Source organism: Peromyscus californicus, unplaced genomic scaffold (assembly GCF_007827085.1).
Source record: "Peromyscus californicus insignis strain IS unplaced genomic scaffold, ASM782708v3 Scaffold_1__1_contigs__length_55948999, whole genome shotgun sequence".
Lineage (NCBI taxonomy): Eukaryota > Metazoa > Chordata > Mammalia > Rodentia > Cricetidae > Peromyscus > Peromyscus californicus.
This window is the reverse complement of record NW_026294492.1, coordinates 55,048,278-55,067,740: the sequence shown is the minus strand read 5'-3', so window position 1 is coordinate 55,067,740 and position 19,463 is coordinate 55,048,278. Positions and strand designations below refer to the sequence as shown.

Below are 19,463 nucleotides of genomic sequence, written 5' to 3'. Positions count from 1 at the left end.
CTGAGGCCCAGTTGAAGGAATGATTTGAGGTCAGGACTAAGGTGGAGGAAGAGACTTCTTTGAACTCCTGTACATCCTCAAAAACCCAACTCCAAAGCCCCGTTTCCAGCTCTGCCCCTTCCCAGGGCCTGCAGAGCGTGCGTCTACACCCCCCCCCCCTCCGAGCTCATTACGGTTTTGTGAAAGAAACCCGATTTTTTTTCCCCAGTGAGAAACATCCGGGGATTTTGCTCCAAACCCGGGCAACTATTAATTCTAATCTTAGAATGTTGGGCTGCCACCTGATTCTGAAATCGCCTAGTCTACGGAAGGGCTAAGAGGGTGTGGTTGAATGAAGGAGTGAGTGAATGAATGAATGAACGGACGCGGTTAGACCTCCATTTTGTGGGTGAGCTCATGGAGGCTTCACGTTCAAAGTCCGGCTAGCGGCTGGTGAGACGCATCAGGGTGTAAAGGCGCTTGCGGCCAACCCTTCCGTGGTGGAAGGCAAGAACAGACTCCAGGAAGCAAGCAGTCCTGGCCTCCACAGATGCGCCGTGCACGCACGCGTCCTGCCCCAGTAAACACATCAAAAACGAAGGTTGTGCCGGGCGGCGGCGGCGCACGCCTTTAACCCCAGCACAGAGGAAGGAGGGTCTTGAGTTCGAGGCCAACCTGGTCTACAGATGACCTCTAGGCTTGCCAGGCCTCCCAAAGTGTGAGCCGGTCTCAAATAAATATTTAAGATTCCTTGGGGCGAGGAGACAGAGGCGTCTCCTGCAGGGGGAGCGGCCTTCTTGAGGTGTGAACTCAAAGGGGGGGGTGCCCCGTGGTCCCCGACGCGGTGCGTCCCCGGGAAACCAACGTGGTGCGGCCAGAAGCGGTCCCTTTAAGAAACCCGGCTCGGCGCGCCCAGGCCGTGGTCCCGCCCCCTCCCGTGGCAAAGACCCGCGAGTGGCAGGAGCATTGTCCAATAGCAGCGCTGGGGGCGGGGCCGAGTGCAGCCCGGGGCCGCGGGTTGCGAAGGGCGTCGTCCGCAGTGGAGGGGGCTCCTCTTAAAGGGGCCGCGCTCCCCCGCCGATGCCGGGCGGAGCGACGGTGGACGGAGTCTGGGGGGCTCAGAACGGTGAGGAGGACCCCGAGAGGGTGGAGGGCGGAGCCTGGCGAGCTGGGGGTGCTGTGGGGTGCGGGTGGGCGGAGCCGCGTCCCCGGGTAATTAGGGGTTCCAGGCGAGCCCCTCCCCTCCCTCGCCCTTCCTTACCCTTCCCGCGAGTGTGGGAAAAACTGGCCGCTGTTTCTCACGGCGGGCTTCTGGTCACGTCCTACCCCCGCCGCGCCCCACTTTCCCAATGACGCGGGTTCTCCCGGATTCCCAAATCCTCCCGGATTCCCAAATCCCACTGTGTAAAAGATAAACGTCCGCGAGTGGAAGCCGCCAGTTCCCACGCAGAGGGCTAAGCTTTGGCCACTGCCTTCGGGGTCAGCCTCAGTTTCCCTGTCTGTCTTATGAAGTAGGCCACAGACAGACCGTCCTGGGGGGGAGGGGAAGCGATCAGGAGTGGCTGGCTCAGGGAGCCGACCCCGCAGCTGGGGGTCGTCTGGCCCATCTCCGGTTTCCTTGGGAGCGTGACTCTGCCCCCTTTGGAGCCTCAGTTTCCATCTCTGTGACACGGAGGCTGTCCGCACTGGGGACAGAGGCTGCGGGTCTGACCGTGGGTCGCCGGGGGCCGTGGGATCCGAGCCCCGGGTCCCGGACGCGGCGGAGCCCGGAGCCCGAGGCCTGCGATGCAAGCTCCGCCCCCGAAGAATGCGGACAGGGTCTTCCAGACCCCAGCCTTCAGCCCACCGGGAGCGATCGCCCTTCCAGCCAATCAGCTACGGAGACGGCAGCGGGCCGGGCTCCCATTGGTCACCCCTTGATGTTTGCGGGGCTCTCCTTTCCGGAGATTCCCGCAGCTCAGTGAGAAGAAGGGGGGATGAGGGTGGATGGAAGGATGAAGATCAGAGACCGTCAGGCATCTGCCTGGAGCCACACAGCTCCCCCCCAGCCTGTTCGTCCTGTGCTCTCCGCTCTGTTCCCCGTCCAGAGTCATCATGGCCTTCTGCACACAGCTGATGCTCCTCCTGTGGAAAAATTACACATATCGAAGGAGACAGCCGGTAAAGCCTGGGGTATGCAGGTGCGGGGCGACGGCAGGTGTCCATCGCGGTCCCCCAGAGTCTCCTACACATTCTTCCCCCAGATCCAGCTCCTAGTGGAGTTACTGTGGCCCCTCTTCCTCTTCTTCATCCTGGTGACCGTCCGCCACTCCCACCCACCGCTGGAGCACCACGAATGTAAGAGCCACTGTGCGAGCCGCGCGGCGGTGGCGCACGCCTTTAACCCCAGCCCTCGGGAGGCAGAGGCGGGAGATCTCTGTGAGTTCCAGGCCAGCCTGGTCTACAGAGCGAGATCCAGGACAGCCAGGGCTGCACAGAGAAACCCTGTTGAGAAAAAGAAAAGAAAAGAAAGAAAGAAAGAAAAAGGCCCACTGTGTGTCGTGGGAGGGGACAAGCCTCTCCCGCCAAGCCCGGTGCTGGGGCTGAGCTGGGTGTGGCAGAAGGGAGGGCGACTCTGAGCAGGTGCCTCTCCCCCCAGGCCACTTTCCAAACAAGCCGCTACCATCCGCGGGCACCGTGCCCTGGCTGCAGGGCCTTATCTGCAATGTCAACAACTCCTGTTTCCAGCAGCCAACGCCTGGCGAGAAGCCGGGGGTCCTGAGCAACTTTAAGGATTCCCTGTAAGTAGAGTGGGTGGGTGGGGCCGGCCCACGAGTGGCGTTTGGGACTCTTGAGCCCCGCCTCCCATCCCCTCTCTGCCCCAGGATCTCCAGACTCCTTGCCGATGCTCGAGCAGTGCTGGGGGGGCGCAGCACCCAGGAGATGCTGGCGGCGCTGGGGAAACTGATGCCCCTGCTCAGAGCGGCGGGAGGTGGAGGTAGAGGAAGAGGGAGCCCTCAGCTTGGGGGCGGGGGAGCAGGCCCCTCAAGCTGAGCTTTGCCTAACATGGGCATCCTCTCCCCTCAGCCTGGCCGCAAGAGAGTCATCCACTGAACAAGCAAGCGTCAGTGACCACTGAGCTCAAAAAGATCCTGCAAGGGGTGAGGAGGAGGGGCTGACATGGTCAGGGACTCCCGTGTGGGGCCTGGAACCAGCCCTTCCCCATCAACCTTCCCCCACCTCATTTGTAAAAGGCTGGGGCTCCGGGGGTGGAGCTCTCACCTGCCCGTGGGCTCGGGCCCAGCTCCCCTGGCGTCTCAGCACTCGGGGTGGATGCAGGAGGATCAGAGTCTGAGGTCATCCTTGGCCCGAGGACTGCTGAGCAGTCCACCCGGGTCTCAGGCTCGCTTGTTCTCTTGTTGACAGGCGTCCCTGGAGCCTGTGCTGGGTCAAGCCCAGGATTCCATGAGGAAGTTCTTGGATACCACCAGGGACCTTACCCAGGAGGTGAGAGGCTCCAGGAAGCAGTACTAAGCAGGCAGGGGCGGGGTGGGGCCTAAAGGTGTGCCTGGCCCTGCCCTGCCTCAGACTGCGAGCTGGAAGAAGCTGTGTGGTGCTGCATTACCGTGGCTGCACTCCAGAGGCTGGGCCGGGGAACTGTGAGAGAGAGGCAAGCTTGGGCTCCAGAGCGAGGCAGTATCTCAGTCAAACAAACAAACGAACAAATACACAGAAGGGCTGGCGTTGTAGCTCAGTCGGCGGAGTGCTTGTAGCTCAGTCGGCGGAGTGCTTGTAGCTCAGTCGGTAGAGTGCTTGTAGCTCAGTCAGCGGAGTGCTTGTAGCTCAGTCGGCGGAGTGCTTGTAGCTCAGTCAGCGGAGTGCTTGTAGCTCAGTCGGCGGAGTGCTTGTAGCTCAGTCGGTGGAGTGCTTGTAGCTCAGTCGGTAGAGTGCTTGTAGCTCAGTCGGTAGAGTGCTTGTAGCTCAGTCAGCGGAGTGCTTGTAGCTCAGTCAGCGGAGTGCTTGTAGCTCAGTCGGCGGAGTGCTTGTAGCTCAGTCAGTAGAGTGCTTGTAGCTCAGTCGGCGGAGTGCTTGTAGCTCAGTCGGTAGAGTGCTTGTAGCTCAGTCAGCGGAGTGCTTGTAGCTCAGTCGGCGGAGTGCTTGTAGCTCAGTCAGCGGAGTGCTTGTAGCTCAGCTGGTAGAGCGTTTGCCTAGCATGCATGAAATCCTGCATTCTACCCCTAACTCCCCACAGCGCCCTGTCAGGATGAACTTACACAGCAAGTAAGGCCACCAGCCTCATGAGACTGTGTTTCAATAAAATAAAATGAACAAATAAGCACAGGGGACTGGGACGCTCTGTAGGAGGCGCCCAGCGCCCCTTGGTGGCCTTTCTCCAGCTCCTGACGCTGCCCAGCCTGCTGGAGCTCCGAGCGTTGCTGCGGAGGCCCCGAGGGTCAACCGGCTCGCTGGAGCTGCTTTCAGAGGCCCTCTGCAGCACCAAGGGGCCCGGCAGCCCAGGGGGCCTCTCCCTCAACTGGTACGATGCCAGCCAGCTCAACGAGATCGTGGGGCCGGAGCTGGCCCCTGCCCTGCCCGACAGCAGCCTCAGTGAGTCGCTACGCCGCTGGGTTCCGGGTGGGCCGATGGAGGGTGGAGGGACGCAGTGGGGCCTCACGTTACCCCGTACCAGGCCCTGCCTGCTCCCAGTTCATGGGGGCGCTGGATGACCATCCCGTGTCGCGACTGCTCTGGAGGCGCCTGAAGCCGTTGATCCTCGGGAAAATTCTCTTTGCCCCTGACACAAACTTCACTCGGAAGCTCATGGCGCAGGTGAGACACAGGAACCAGTGGGGGACAGCAACAGTGACAGCCTCAGAGGAGGGGCTGGGGGCGTGGTCAGGGTGGAGCCCCGCCTAGAATCCCCAGTGAGGGGCTGGGGGCGTGGTCAGGGTGGAGCCCCGCCCAGAATCCCCAGTGAGGGGCTGGGGGCGTGGTCAGGGTGGAGCCCCGCCCAGAATCCCCAGTGAGGAGCACGGGGCAGGGCTCAGTGGTGACGGGGTGTACACAGAGCTCTGGGCTCTATCACTAGAACACAAAATACAAAAATAGAAAGAGAGGGAGAGGGAGAGAGGGAGGGAGAGAACACAGGTTAAAGCCGTGGCTCTTTAGAGAAACAGGTTTATAATCCCGACACTCAGAAGGAAGCTGAGGCATCTGGAGTTCCAGCCTAAGCTCTAGGGTGAGACGCTGTCTCAAAGGTAGGAAAGTCCAGTGACTGCAGCGCACGCCTTTAGTCCCAGCATTTGGGAGGCAGAGGCGGGTGGATCTCTGTGAGTTCCAGATCAGCCAGGGGACAGTGACACTCGATGGTGATGATGATGACGATGATGATGATGATGATGATGATGATGAAGAGAAAGGTCCAGAGGCCAGGGCACGGCCAAGCTCAGAGCAGGTGTGTGGAAAGGCGGCCTCAGCTGACCTCAGCTCCCACTTGCAGGTGAACCGCACCTTCGAGGAAATGGCTCTGTTGAGGGACCTACAAGAGGTCTGGGGGGTGCTGGGACCCCAGATCTTCAACTTCATGAATGACAGTGCCAACACGGCCATGCTTCAGGTGGGCTGGGCGAGTCGGCCACCTCCGGGCTAGGGTCTCCAGGAGGGAAGGGTGGAGGGAGACCTCTCGTTCCCCTCCCCAGAGACTGCTGGAGGTGGAGGGCTCAGGGCAGAGGCAGCAGACACCCAGAGGCCAGAAGCAGCTGGCTGCCCTCCGAGATTTTCTGGACCCCAGTAGGGGTGGCTACAGCTGGCGGGAGGCCTACGCGGACATAGGGCGCCTGGCAGGAATCCTGGGCCAGATCATGGAGGTGAGGGGTTGTCATGGATGGTGGAGTGGGCCTTTCCCTGGTGACCTGAAAGGGACCGGCGGCAGATCCTGTCCTGGAAGGTGCAGCACAGAGAAATCTGGGCTTCGTTTATGTCTGAAGAGGGCGCCCACTGGCCATGTGTATGGTCACCCAGGGGTACGAGGGACCCAGGGGGAAGGGGCTGGGGACTGAGGGTTCAGTCACACCCTAGAGTTCATCCCCCCCCCCCAGTGTGTGTCCCTAGACAAGCTGGAGGCTGTGCCCTCCGAGGGAGCTCTTGTGTCCCGTGCCCTGGAGCTGCTGGGTGAGCGCCGCCTCTGGGCGGGCATCGTCTTCTTGAGCCCTGAGGACCCTCTGGACCCATCGGAGCTGTGGTCTCCAGCCCTGGGTCCTGGCCACCTGCGATTCAAGATCCGAATGGATATCGATGACGTCACAAGGACCAACAAGATCAGGGACAAGTGAGGGGAGAGAGCTTCGGGGGGGCCTGGGGGGCAGGGCCAAGGCCGTGCCTGTCGGAGGTGATAGATGGAACTAGGTGTGAGTGTGGCCAAGGGTCCGGGATAAGGTCTGTGGGGGGCGGGGGGAGTGCTGTGCAGCAGTGGGGTTAGCCAAGGGCAGTGGGGGGCTAGCCTAGTACAAAGAGCGGCCAGCCAAGTCTATCATGGACTTCCCAAGTGTGGAGACAGGGGAGCTGGCTAAGTGCATTATTAAATCTGGAAAAGAAAGGGCTGATGGGAAGGGGCCTCTGTGAGTTTCTTCACTTCCATGGAGCTTATCCACTGAATCTGGCATCTCCCAGGTTTTGGGACCCAGGGCCATCTGCAGACCCTTTCATGGACCTTCGATATGTGTGGGGTGGCTTCGTGTACCTGCAGGACCTGCTGGAGCAGGCGGCTGTGCGTGTGCTGAGTGGAGGGGACGCCCGCACCAGCCTCTATCTGCAGCAGATGCCGCACCCCTGCTACGTGGATGACGTGTGAGTGCGTCCTCACATCCTGCCTGGGCTCTGTGGTTTGGAGGGGCCCTCCAGACTTCCAGGGTCTCCCCATAAAGAAATCAAGTGGCCTGTGCTGGGAGCTGGCGTCCTCTGGCTGGATCAGCCCTCTGAGGATGTCACCCCAGGGTGACACTTGAGCCGCACCCGTGTGCGCACCCTGTGCCGGGGCTTGCAGCTGCGTCCCACTTTCCCACCACTCCAGGTTCCTGCGCGTGCTCAGCCGGTCTCTGCCCCTGTTTCTGACTCTGGCCTGGATCTATTCGGTGGCGCTCACCGTGAAGGCCGTGGTGCGGGAGAAAGAGACGAGGCTGCGGGAAACCATGCGAGCCATGGGGCTGAGCCGCGCCGTGCTCTGGCTGGGCTGGTTCCTCAGCTGCCTGGGACCCTTCCTGGTCAGCACGGCGCTGCTGGTGTTAGTGCTCAAGGTGAGGGATCCTGGATGCCGCCCCTCCCACCCACCCCGCGCCCCGTGGTGTGAAGCTCGGACACGCATCCCCAGCGCCCATCTCGGGATGGGGTCCTGAAAGTCTTGTGCTCTCTCCCAGCTAGGGAGCATCCTTCCTTACAGCCACCCGGCTGTCCTCTTCTTCTTCTTGGCGGCCTTCGCGGTGGCCACCGTGGCTCAGAGTTTTCTGCTCAGCGCCTTCTTCTCCAGGGCCAACCTGGCAGCTGCCTGTGGGGGCCTCCTCTACTTCTCCCTCTACCTGCCCTACGTGCTGTGTGTCGCCTGGCGTGAGCGCCTGCCCCTAGGCGGCCTTGTCGCCGCGGTGAGGAATGCTCCAGCCTGTGAGGGGATGGATACCCACAGAGTGTAGCCAGCTCCCTGAACCCCCCTCCCTCTCCCCAGAGCTTGCTGTCCCCCGTGGCCTTCGGCTTCGGATGTGAAAGCCTGGCGCTGCTGGAGGAGCAGGGGGATGGGGCGCAGTGGCACAATTTGGGCAGGGCCCCTGCGGAGGATGTCTTCAGCCTGGCGCAGGTGTCTGCCTTCCTGTTGCTGGACGCCGCCATCTATGGCCTCGCCCTCTGGTACCTGGAGGCCGTCTGCCCAGGTGGGCCACGGGGGAAGTGCTCCAGGTGGGGACACGCCGGCTCTCTGGAGTGTTCCTGGGCACCAGGAGAGATGTTTTAGGGTGTGTTGATGGGATATTGAAGTGCATAGACTTTGCCTCCTGCTGTTTGGTGTCTGGGAACAGCCTGGGTTAGAACACCACCCAGGATGGCTGGAGCTTCCCTCTGGGGCACACTCTCACTGTCCTGGCCACAAGACACCACATTTTAGGGCATGTCTCTGGGATACTGGGTTTCTGGAAGTACATTTCCTAGCTGATGCTACCACTGAGGGGCAGGGTCCCTGGGTGCCCCGATTCCAAGTGTGTGGCCTGGGAGTTCTCACGTCTCATGGGCGTGACAAGTGTAACCGAGCGTCACTTTCCACCAGGCCAATATGGGATCCCTGAGCCATGGGATTTCCCCTTTCGGAGGAGCTACTGGTGTGGGCCTGGATCTCCCCGGAGTTCTGTCTTGGCCCCTGCCCCACAAGATGCCAAGGGTGAGGCCCCATGACAATTACTAACCTTTTGCTGGTTTTGACTCCCTTGTCTCCCCTAGAGAAACAGGTCCCTCAATGCCCTGGACACCCCAGGCCCTGGCCCCTAGGGATCTCCCCCAGAGCCTTGTGCATGCTAGCAAGCATTCTACCACTGAATGACATCTCAGGCCCTCTCTGCTGGTTTCCGTGCAGGGGCTCTATCCCCGAGCCATGCCCCAGTTCCTTCTAGGGGGGACTCTAGACAGAGACTCTACCCCGAGCCACATTTTTTTTTGAGACAGGGTCTCACTAAGTTGCCCGGGCTGACCTTAAGCTCACGAGCGTCCCTTCCTTAGCCTCCTAAGTAGCTGAGGTGACCATCCCGCACCATGCCCGTCTCCCTTAACTCTCATAGGACCCTAATTCCACTGACCAGCTCTGAGGGACCCCCAGGCCCACAGCTGACCCTGTTCTCCCTCCACAGTTCTGTTGGAAGAACCACCACCTGGCCTCATTCCCGGTGTCTCCATCCGTGGCCTGAAGAAGCATTTTCGTGGCTGTCCGCAGCCAGCCCTCCGAGGACTCAGCCTTGACTTCTACCAAGGCCACATCACTGCCTTTTTGGGTCACAACGGGGCTGGCAAGACAACTACACTGTGAGCCGCCAGCCACTACGCCCCTTCCCTCAGTTTCCCCATCTAGTCCATGCATCGGGGTTGGAGGATCCCAGGTGTGCAGTGGAGCAGGAACTGGGTCTGGTTTGTACACACAGTAGTTAAGATACGGCGCTCCTCTGAGCCCACTTCCCTCCCCTGGAAAAGGAGCACACGGCACCCTGCGAGTGTAGGTGGCCCTCTGTCCCTGAAGGGCAGCTTCTCTGAGATCCCTGCACCCACAGGTCCATCTTGAGTGGTCTTTTCCCACCCAGTGGTGGCTCGGCCTCCATCCTGGGCCATGATGTGCAAACCGACATGGCAGCCATCCGGCCCCACCTGGGCATCTGCCCACAGTACAATGTGCTGTTTGACATGTGAGTCCTGCCGGGCCTGGACGGGGGCGGCGGGAGGGGCCTGGTGTCATCTGAGACACACACACACACACACACACACACACACACACACACCAAGGGAGTCACTGCGGACCACCCCTGGCCACAGGCTGACGGTGGATGAGCATGTGTGGTTCTACGGCCGTTTGAAAGGCGTGAGCGCAGCTGCCGTGAGCTCTGAGCAGGAACGTCTGATACGGGATGTGGGGCTCGTCCCCAAGCGGGACGCACAGACGCGCCACCTCTCCGGTGAGTAGGCCGCCTCCGTGGGGTGTAGAACTTGGGGGGCTGACGGGGCCCTGAGGTATGCTCAGGTGGGGAAGTGAGGCTGCCCCACAAGCAGCTGGGTGGGTCACATTAGGGTTGTCCCTCCCTCCACGCAGGTGGGATGCAGCGGAAACTGTCTGTGGCCATTGCCTTTGTGGGTGGCTCCCGGGTAGTCATCCTGGATGAGCCCACTGCTGGTGTGGACCCCGCTTCTCGACGTGGCATTTGGGAATTACTGCTGAAGTACAGGGGGGGTAAGAGCTGGAAGATGGGGTGGAATAGCCCGAAAAAAAAAAAAAAAGGTTTCTGAGTATGAAATGCTGGGATGGGGTTCTGAGGGATGCACAGGAGTTTGCTGCATAGGGTTAGGCAATTCCTGAGAGACACTGCCGCCTGGGTAGAGGCCTGGTGAACCCAGCGGTTCACATGGATTGGGTCCCCATGTCCAGATCGCACACTGATCCTCTCCACTCACCACCTGGATGAGGCGGAGCTCCTGGGAGACCGCGTGGCCATGGTGGCGAACGGCTCTTTGTGCTGCTGTGGGTCCCCGCTTTTCTTGCGTCGACACTTGGGCTGCGGTTACTACCTGACGCTGGTGAAGAGTCCTCAGGCCCTCAACACCCAGGACTCGGAGGTGAGGGCTGGAACTGGCCGCTGAGCCCTGTCCCCAGCTCTGCCCTGCGGAGATGGACCACTGTCTTTCTCTATGAAGGGAGACAGCGGGGACCCCAGACGGAAGCAGAAACCAGGCAGCGAGGGCAACGTGGCCGGTGAGACTGGGCCCGGGGACCCTAAGGGAATGCCGGGGGCCAGCAGGCACTTAACACCAGAGCTCAAGACCCCAGACCGGACGCCTGTCCTTCCTTCACCCCGACCTGTGTCCACAGGGACAACTCTCACCCAAGGAGCCTCGGACGGGAGCGGCCAGGCCCCAGCTCCCGATGCGGCCTCCATCACCCCGAGGACACCCCGGATACTAGACCTAGTGCGGCGCCATGTTCCTGGAGCTCAGCTGGCGGAGGAGCTGCCCCATGAGCTGGTGCTGGCGCTGCCCTATGCGGGTGCCCTGGATGGCAGCTTTGCCATGGTCTTCCAAGAGCTGGATCGGCAACTGGAGGCTCTGGGACTCACCGGCTATGGGATCTCGGACACCAACCTGGAGGAGGTGTGGGACCTAGTGGGATTTTGAAGGATGAATAGGAGTCTGCTTATGGATGGCAAGGGGGAGATCCAGGCAGGAAAGATGGCTCTTGGGGAAGGTGGATGGCTTGGAGATCTCTTGAGGAGGCCTGGGGGAACCAGTGGTTTATGGGGGTGTCCCTCCTACGAGCCTCTTGCTCTGTCTCCTCAGATCTTCCTAAAGGTGGTGGAGGATGCACACAGAGAAGGTACGCCATAGCTGTGACCCTTCAACCCAACCCTGGTTTGGAATCAAAACAGGCCTGAGGCCCGTCACTCATCCCCGGCTGGGTCTGTCCTCAGGGCAGAACCCCAGGTTCCTCCCTGGTGCTGGCCCCAAGTCCTCCTTCTGAATGCTGGCCCTTCCCTGCTTTGGGCTCTGGCTTGGTTTCCCCAGGAAGCAAGACCCTGTCCCCCACCCTGAACCCCGCTGGCTCCACAGGAGGTGACTCCGGACAGCAGCACCTGCACCCCCCCACGGCCACTCTGCAGCCCCACACGGGGCCAGAGGCGTCAGCCCTGGAGAACGGGGAGCTGGGTGAGTCTCTTGCCTGCTCACACCCTGCCCCATCACCCCCAAGGTGCCGGAGCTCACCTTCCCATCCCCCACAGCTAGGTTGATGCTGGATCCCCAGGCCCCGCAGGGCTCCACACCCGGCGGTGGCGATGCTGCTCCCGTGCAAGGCTGGACACTGACCTGCCAACAGCTCCGGGCTCTGCTCCACAAGCGTTTCCTGCTTGCCCGCCGCAGCCGCCGGGGCCTGTTTGCACAGGTTTGACAAGGCCCTGCACCACAGAGGAGGCATGGCTGTCCTGGGCTGTCCACTCAGGGTTTTCATTCCTGCAGAGGGCGCTGGGGAGCCCCGGGGTGGGAGCAGGGTAGGGTGTGTGGAGGTGGGTGCTGACGACACTGTCCCCCAGATTGTGCTGCCTGCTCTCTTCGTGGGCCTGGCCCTGCTCTTCAGCCTTATCGTCCCTCCGTTCGGCCAGTACCCGCCCCTGCAGCTCAGCCCCGCTATGTACGGCCCCCAGGTCTCCTTCTTCAGGTGGGTGCTGGGCACAGTGGGCAGGTGACTGTGGGCAGGTGACGGGATCGTCACAGTCACAGTGATGACCTGTCACCCCACAGTGAGGACGCCCCTGGGGACCCCAACCGGGTGAAGCTGCTGGAGGCGCTGCTGGGCCAGGCCGGGCTGCAGGTCCCCAGTCTGCAGGGCGCAGCTGCCAGGTGAGGCTGACCCAGCCAACTGTCCTTGGCGTATCCCCCACCCCAGAAACTGCGTCAGTTTCCCCCAGACTCTGCCTCAGCTTCCTCTCTTGATCTGCCTCCATTTTCCTGCCTGGTCTCTGCCTTGATTTCCCTCTGAGTTCCCACCTCAGTTTTCTTGTCAGGATTCTGGCCTCAGTTTCCCTCCATGGCTCCTTGCCTCTGTTCCCCTCTGGCCCTGGTGAGCAGGCCTCCCTCGCCTCATGGGAATGTGGGGTCTGTGTCTGCTAGCACCCCCTTTCCCAGCACCCACAGCCCTTTCCGACTCCATAGAGGATCCGAGTGCGCACACTCCTTGGCCTGCTACTTCTCGGTCCCCGAGGTCCCTGCAGATGTGGCCGGCATCCTGGCCAGTGGTAACTGGACTCCAGAGTCTCCGTCCCCAGCATGCCAATGCAGCCAGCCTGGAGCCCGCCGCCTGCTGCCAGACTGCCCGGCCGGAGCTGGGGGTCCACCGCCACCCCAGGCCATGGCTGGCTTGGGGGAGGTGATCCAGAATCTCACTGGCCGAAATGTGTCTGACTTCCTGGTGAAGACTTACCCCAGCCTGGTGCGCCGGGGGTAAGCACCCAGGTTCTGTGTGCCAGCACTGGGGAGGCTGGGTGGTCCCCATGCCCCATACTGACCCTTCCCATTCGACTGTATCACTCTGTTTCCCATGTATGTCCTGCAGCCTGAAGACTAAGAAGTGGGTGGATGAGGTCAGGTGAGATGGGACCTGGTGTGGGAAACCCTGTCTGTCCCTTTCCCACACCCTCTGGTGGCCTGCCCACTTCCCCAGCTCCTCAGTCTCCATCTCCACCCCAAACCATTCCCCAGATACGGGGGCTTCTCCCTGGGAGGCCGAGACCCAGACCTGCCCTCAGGGCATGAGGTGGTCCGCACAGTGGCAGAGATGCGGGCGCTGCTGAGCCCCCAGCCTGGCAATGCCCTAGACCGCATCCTGAACAACCTCACTCAGTGGGCCCTTGGCCTTGACGCCCACAACAGCCTTAAGGTGGGAGCTGGGGCCAGCAGGTGGTGGCCGGGGCCATCCAAGGCCACTCGCCTCTCGGACCTCATGGCCTTTGATCCATTCAGATCTGGTTCAACAACAAGGGCTGGCATGCCATGGTGGCCTTTGTGAACCGAGCCAACAATGGACTCCTACATGCCCTCCTGCCGTCTGGCACGGCCCGCCATGCCCACAGCATCACTACGCTCAACCACCCTTTGAACCTGACCAAGGAGCAGCTGTCTGAGGCAGCGCTGTGAGTCCATCCATTTACTCTCCGTGTGTGGTCTTGTTGCTCAGAGGTGGTGGGGACTGGATCGGAGCCTTCCCTGGCCTGGGCTAGTGACAGAATGTCATCCCAACACTGGAAAGGCCAGGCAGTGGGAGGGCGCACGCCTTTAATCTCAGGACACAGGAGGCAGAGGCAGGCAGATCTCTGTGAGTTTAAGGCTAGCCTGGTCTACTTACATAGAAAGTTCCAGGCTATGTAGAGAGGCCCTGTCTCAAAACAAACAAACAACAACAAAAACAAACAAACAAAGAGACTTTCAGGATGAAAAACATCCAGGCACCCTGGTTCTTGTCCCACTTTTAAGGACCCAGACCTCTCCCATGCCTGTGTCCCCAAATTGCCATGCCTCTCTCCTGCCGGGAATCAATCCCAAAGACCCAGCATCATGCCCCATTTTGCTCTGAGCTACTCCCAACCTCTCACCCGCAGGGTGGCCTCCTCAGTGGATGTCCTTGTCTCCATATGTGTGGTCTTCGCCATGTCCTTTGTCCCAGCCAGCTTCACCCTGGTCCTCATCGAGGAACGTGTCACCAGAGCCAAACACCTGCAGCTGGTCAGCGGCCTGCCTCAAACCCTCTACTGGCTTGGCAATTTCCTCTGGGACATGGTATGTGTGGCTGGCCACCAGGTAGGGGTGGGTGGTCACCTGGCCACAAGAGAGGGGAGGGGAGGAACAGCTGACCCTGACCCCTGACCCTCCGAGCGACTGAGGTGACTCCTGTCTCGGATACAGTGTAATTACTTGGTGGCAGTGTGCATAGTGGTGCTCATCTTCCTGGCCTTTCAGCAGAGGGCCTACGTGGCGCCGGAGAACCTGCCCGCCCTCTTACTCTTGCTGCTGCTGTATGGGTGAGACCCCCGGCCCCTTGAGGTCTACTCTTCTTGTGGGGGGAGGAGATCCATAGTAACTGGAGAAAAAGACTCTCACGTCCAATAGGACCTCAAGAATGGTAGGATTCAGGGGTTGGAGAGATGGCTCAGTGGTTAAAAATGCTGGCTACTCTTTCAGAGGACCCAGGTTCAGTTTTCAGCACCCACATGATGGCTCACAACCTTCTGTAACTGCAGTTTCAGAGGATCCGATGCCCTCTTCTGACCTCTGCAGGCACCAGGCACACACATAATGTGTGTACATAGAAGCAGCCAAACACTCAATCACATAAATAAAAATGAATAAATCTTTAAAAAAAAAAAAAAAAAGGTCAAGGTGGTGGTGCACACCTTTAATTCCAGCACTTGGGAGGCAGAGGCAGGTGGATCACTGTGAATTCAAGGATTACCTGGGCTTCATAGTGAGACCAAGGGGGTGGGGAAGGAGTTAGAATTGGGAGCTAGCCAACGTGGCCTTAAAAGCTCATCACATCCTGGCACCTAATACAGATCTGAGGCACATAGTACAGATCTGAGGGGGGTTATCCTGAGGGCCACCCAGTGTGTCAAGTCACTGGTAGCACTTGTCACCCTTCCCTTTCAGCTGGTCCATCACACCTCTAATGTACCCTGCCTCCTTCTTCTTCTCCGTGCCCAGCACGGCCTATGTGGTACTCACCTGCATTAACCTCTTCATTGGCATCAACAGCAGCATGGCCACCTTTGTGCTGGAACTGCTTTCAGATCAGGTGGGATCTTGTCACAAAACCTGGGGCTAGGGCTGGGCTGAGTTACTGGGCGCTGTTGGGCTTAGCTGCTGACCTGCTAGGCTCTACCTGCCCCTGAACAGAACTTGCAAGAAGTAAGCCGGATTCTGAAGCAAGTGTTTCTTATCTTCCCCCACTTCTGCCTGGGCCGAGGACTTATCGACATGGTGCGGAACCAGGCCATGGCAGATGCCTTTGAGCGCTTGGGTGAGAATGTCTGTCAAATGGGGACTGTGAACAGCACCACTGGGAGGGCTACCTCTCAATTTGGTTATATGAGATGGGGACACATTAACTGGACAATTTTAGGTGGCACAAAAATGATGTCAAATTAAAAGTGAGGAAAAGGTAATTAAAACGTCATATCATGAAAGGTCTATGACCACACATAAAAGAAGATGTGAAACTTTACAGTCTAGGTCAGCTGTACCCTAGCAGCACAGGCCATGGTCACTTTTCTTGAATCCAAGGTAAACTGGACGGGGTGAGACCCAGTGTCTCCTGTCCCCACAGGAGACAAACAATTCCAGTCACCCCTACGCTGGGACATTGTCGGCAAGAACCTTCTGGCCATGGTGGCCCAGGGACCCCTGTTCCTGCTCATCACACTCCTGCTCCAGCACCGCAGTCACCTCCTGCCACAGTCAGTGGGGACCAGGTGAGGGTGGTGGCGGCCAGCATCCTTCCCTGGGTCCTTTTACCTGTCTATCCTCAGACCCAAACCGGGACCGCTGCCGCCCCTGGATGAGGAGGATGAGGATGTAGCTCGAGAGCGGGAGCGTGTGACCAAGGGGGCCACCAAGGGGGACGTGCTGGTCCTCCGGGACTTGACTAAGGTAGGCACAGGGTGGGGACAGGAGCCAGGTCGGGGCTGGCACGGGCACTCTGTCCCTTCTCAAGAGGCCCCGCCCCTACAGGTGTACCGTGGACAGAAGAGTCCGGCTGTGGATCGCCTGTGCCTGGGGATCCCCCCTGGGGAGGTGAGTCTGGGCGGAGAACTCAGTGCTGGGTCAGGCAGGGCTGGAGGCTCCTCGCTGTTTGTCGAGTACCTCCTGTTTGTCTGTCCACCTCGACCAAGCCCCTTCAGTGACCCCACTTTCCTGAGCACCGCTGCGCTCACATCACCTTTCATTAAGCCCCTTCTGTTACCTAATTTTTACTTATTCACTTATTTTTGGTTTTCGAGACAGGGTTTCTCTATGTAACAGTCCTGGTTGTCCTGGAACTCATTTTGTAGCCCAGGCATACTGATTGCCACTGTGGGGGGACCGTCCTTTCCCACGCACTAACAGCATTGAGTCTTCGCTCTATTCCCGGCCATGTCAAGTCCTTCTCAGTTAAAACTTCTTAGGCACCTGTTTCTGCCTTCGAGGCCTTGGGCACATGCAAACTCATTACCTGGCCGTGGTTCACTGGCTGCCTACCAGGGAGTCAGAACACATCCGTGAACGCACGTGAGCCTGCTGAGGCAGGAGGATCCCGTGTTCAAGGTTGTCTTTGACCATATAGGGAGTTCAAAGCCAGCCTGGGTTACATGAGACCCTGGGTGCCCAAAACCATTCTCTGCCTCTCCCAGCCCCCACCCCCTGCCCTCACCCTTCCATGTGGTAGCACTGGGGGCTGAGGGCTGTGGCCCTGGACTTGGGCTGTGAAGGGTTTGTGGGTTCCTTTCAGTGCTTTGGGCTGCTGGGCGTCAATGGGGCAGGGAAGACGTCCACCTTCCGCATGGTGACAGGGGACACACTGCCCAGCAGCGGTGAAGCAGTGTTGGCAGGACACAGGTAAGAGGTTCCTGGTGGGGGCATATGTATCCTGCACCCTGGTTCTTCCCCCATCGGTCCGTGAGTGGATGTGGTACTTCACCAGGCCACCGCCTGGGATCTGCGTCCCGCTGTGCACGGCCCACGTGCCCTGGGACTCCTCGCCCTCCGCAGACACCTATGCCGTCCTGCATGGGTGGCCTGCAAGCTCTTGAGCCTCCTGTCCCCAACCCCAGCGTGGCCCGGGATCCAGCTGCCGCACACCGCAGCATGGGCTACTGTCCCCAGTCTGACGCCATCTTCGACCTGCTGACGGGCCGGGAACACCTGGAGTTGTTTGCGCACCTGCGCGGGGTGCCCAAGGCCCAGGTTGCCCAGGTGAACTCCGTCCCTATGCTTACTGTGGCCTGGCCCCTCTCGGTATGGTCCCGCCCACGCTCACCACCCCCCCCCCCCACACCCCCCCACACCTCCGCAGACAGCGCTCTCGGGCCTGGTGCGCCTGGGCCTTCGCAACTACGCGGACCGACCCGCGGGCACCTACAGCGGAGGGAACAAGCGGAAGCTGGCCACAGCCCTGGCTCTGGTTGGGGACCCAGCAGTGGTCTTTCTGGTGCGTGGAGGCGGGGACTGAGTGGGTTGTGGGTGGGACCTGAGTGGGAGGGGACCTGGTCTTAGTGAGGTGGGGGTCTAAGCTGGTGGAGGCCTTAGGGGCGGTGCCTGTGCGAGACAGGGCCCATTTGGGCGTGGCCTGAGCAGGGTGGGGCCTGATTGAAGTGTGCCGCGGCTTAGACGGGGCGGAGCCTCGGGAGGCAGATTTTGAGCAGGTCAGGGGCTGTCACCGGGGTCCCTCCTTTGCAGGACGAGCCCACCACAGGCATGGACCCAAGTGCACGGCGGTTTCTGTGGAACAGCTTGCTGTCGGTGGTGCGCGAGGGCCGCTCCGTGGTGCTCACCTCGCACAGGTGAGCACCATACTACTCTCTGGCCCCCTTGCAGGCTGGGGCGACCCTGACCCTGGTGAGGTGCCTAGGGTGAGAGCGCTCCAGGGATGGGAGAGAGCCTGGCCCCCGAGCAGGCTGGCTGGGCCCGGCTGCGCTCACACTGCCGCTCGCCCACAGCATGGAGGAGTGCGAAGCGCTCTGCACGCGCCTGGCCGTCATGGTGAACGGGCGGTTCCGATGTCTGGGAAGCGCCCAGCATCTCAAAGGCCGGTGAGCAGCAGCGCGTGACCGGCAGGCTCCTGGGCCTGACCTGCGTCGTCGGGGAGGCGGGGACCGGAGGGATGCAGGATCTGATGGATGCGCCGAGGCGGTGGGTGGGGCTAGAAGGGCTAATCAGGTATGTGGAGGTGGAGCCTGAAGAGCTGGGTGTGGACACTGGCGAGCTGGAAAAGACTTGGTGAGTAGGAAGAGTTTGCGTGGGTCCTGGAGGGTGGGCGGGTAGGGTTAGCGTGCATGGGCGGGGCCACGCGAGGGGCGGAGCCAGAAAGCGTTGGCGTGAATTATAGGGTGTGGGCGGGGTTATGTTGTATATGGGCGTGGTTACGGTATAAAAGGCGGAGCCACACGGATGAAGTAATGTGTCATTTGTAGGCATGAAACTCTGGAGGGTTTAAGGGTGGCGTGGGATGTGGGCGGAGTTAGAGCGTATGTTGGCAGGGCTTAGGCCACGAGGGGCGGGACCACCACGGGGATATGGGAAGGTTCATTTGCAGGGGTGGCAGGGGTGCGACCAAAGGGCGGGGCTAGATGCAAGGGGCAGGGCCACATGGTGCTTGCTAGGGGCGGAGCCAGACCTTATAAGGGGAGCCTGGGAAGGTGCGTGTGTTCATAGGAGGGCTTTCTGGACGGGGTCCAGGGTAGGTGAGGGGCGTCTGTCCTGACAGGTGTGTCAGGTCCTCTGAGTGGGCGTGGCCTCGGGGTCATGGTGGTGGCTCCCAAGCAGAGTAGGGTGAGCAGGAGGGCCGTGGCCTGCATCCCTGGCCCTGTCCCCTCCAGGTTCGGGGCTGGCCACACACTGACCCTCAGGGTCCCACCGGCTCAGCCCGAACCGGCGATAACCTTCATCATGGCCACCTTCCCGGGTGCTGAGCTCCGGGAGGTGCATGGCAGCCGCCTGCGATTCCAGCTGCCACTCGGGGGCAGCTGCACCTTGGCACGCGTGTTCCGCGAGCTGGCCGCGCAAGGCAAGGACCACGGCGTGGAGGACTTCTCCGTTAGCCAGACCACGCTGGAGGAGGTGACGTCGGGAACCATAACAGGGCCTGAAGGGAAGAGCTGAGGACCTCCCGACCCTGGGCTGACATCTCCCTCCCATGCCTTTCTGTCTCCTCCATGTCACCCTGTCAGGTGTTCCTGTATTTCTCCAAAGACCAAGGGGAAGAGGAGAAGGGCAGCCAGCGGGACATTGGAGCTGGGGAGGTTTCCACACCGGGCCGGCAGCACCCTAAACGTATCAGCCGATTTCTGGAAGACCCCAGCTCTGTGGAGACCATGCTCTGAGCACGCCTGCCTTGGGCCCTGGAAGAAATAAAGAGAGACAAGAAGAGCGAGGCATCAGCCGTGTGTTTATGTTTTGGGAGCCCTGGCTCCTACCGAGTCTCACACACTGTCGCACGTACAGTGTGTGCCTGTGTCTGTGGTCGCAGAGGTGATGGCCCC

The 19,463-nt window shown here is 60.5% G+C and overlaps 1 protein-coding gene across 4 annotated transcripts; it reads left to right on the top strand.

Annotated features, from left to right (window-relative positions):
* The first annotated feature begins 178 nt into the window (after nucleotides 1-178).
* On the top strand, nucleotides 179-19,358 carry Abca7 (ATP binding cassette subfamily A member 7). Of its 4 annotated transcripts, none has more exons than XM_052747254.1 (47): nucleotides 179-1,105; nucleotides 2,067-2,139; nucleotides 2,223-2,316; nucleotides 2,618-2,759; nucleotides 2,844-2,956; nucleotides 3,046-3,119; nucleotides 3,385-3,465; nucleotides 4,356-4,566; nucleotides 4,649-4,788; nucleotides 5,459-5,575; nucleotides 5,658-5,825; nucleotides 6,057-6,286; nucleotides 6,628-6,804; nucleotides 7,028-7,250; nucleotides 7,371-7,592; nucleotides 7,673-7,874; nucleotides 8,264-8,374; nucleotides 8,838-9,009; nucleotides 9,252-9,383; nucleotides 9,511-9,650; nucleotides 9,785-9,922; nucleotides 10,118-10,305; nucleotides 10,384-10,441; nucleotides 10,559-10,836; nucleotides 11,023-11,059; nucleotides 11,248-11,388; nucleotides 11,463-11,623; nucleotides 11,772-11,896; nucleotides 11,980-12,078; nucleotides 12,391-12,678; nucleotides 12,791-12,823; nucleotides 12,937-13,114; nucleotides 13,198-13,367; nucleotides 13,902-14,010; nucleotides 14,137-14,252; nucleotides 14,878-15,022; nucleotides 15,124-15,247; nucleotides 15,554-15,683; nucleotides 15,756-15,876; nucleotides 15,958-16,020; nucleotides 16,715-16,821; nucleotides 17,037-17,178; nucleotides 17,279-17,413; nucleotides 17,662-17,765; nucleotides 17,922-18,014; nucleotides 18,801-19,041; nucleotides 19,152-19,358. In XM_052747254.1, the coding sequence occupies exons 2-47, from the start codon at nucleotides 2,074-2,076 to the stop codon at nucleotides 19,302-19,304; spliced, it is 6,492 nt and encodes a 2,163-aa protein (XP_052603214.1). In that variant the 5' UTR covers nucleotides 179-1,105; nucleotides 2,067-2,073; the 3' UTR covers nucleotides 19,305-19,358. The 4 variants fall into 4 exon arrangements, with proteins under 4 accessions (XP_052603214.1, XP_052603213.1, XP_052603211.1 ...); XM_052747253.1 differs by having other exon boundaries at nucleotides 13,833-14,010; nucleotides 14,191-14,252; XM_052747251.1 differs by having other exon boundaries at nucleotides 180-1,105; nucleotides 13,833-14,010.
* The last annotated feature ends 105 nt before the right edge of the window (nucleotides 19,359-19,463 follow it).

What these genes read in the sequence shown, in the direction of transcription:
- Abca7 (XM_052747251.1), top strand. Translation starts at nt 2,074, where the DNA reads ATGGCCTTCTGCACACAGCTGATGCTCCTCCTGTGGAAAAATTACACA. An exon ending in CCAGGGACCTTACCCAGGAG is followed by an intron (nt 3,466 to 4,355) that starts GTGAGAGGCTCC and finishes GCCTTTCTCCAG; the next exon opens with CTCCTGACGCTGCCCAGCCT. An exon ending in CAGCTGTCTGAGGCAGCGCT is followed by an intron (nt 13,368 to 13,832) that starts GTGAGTCCATCC and finishes TCTCACCCGCAG; the next exon opens with GGTGGCCTCCTCAGTGGATG.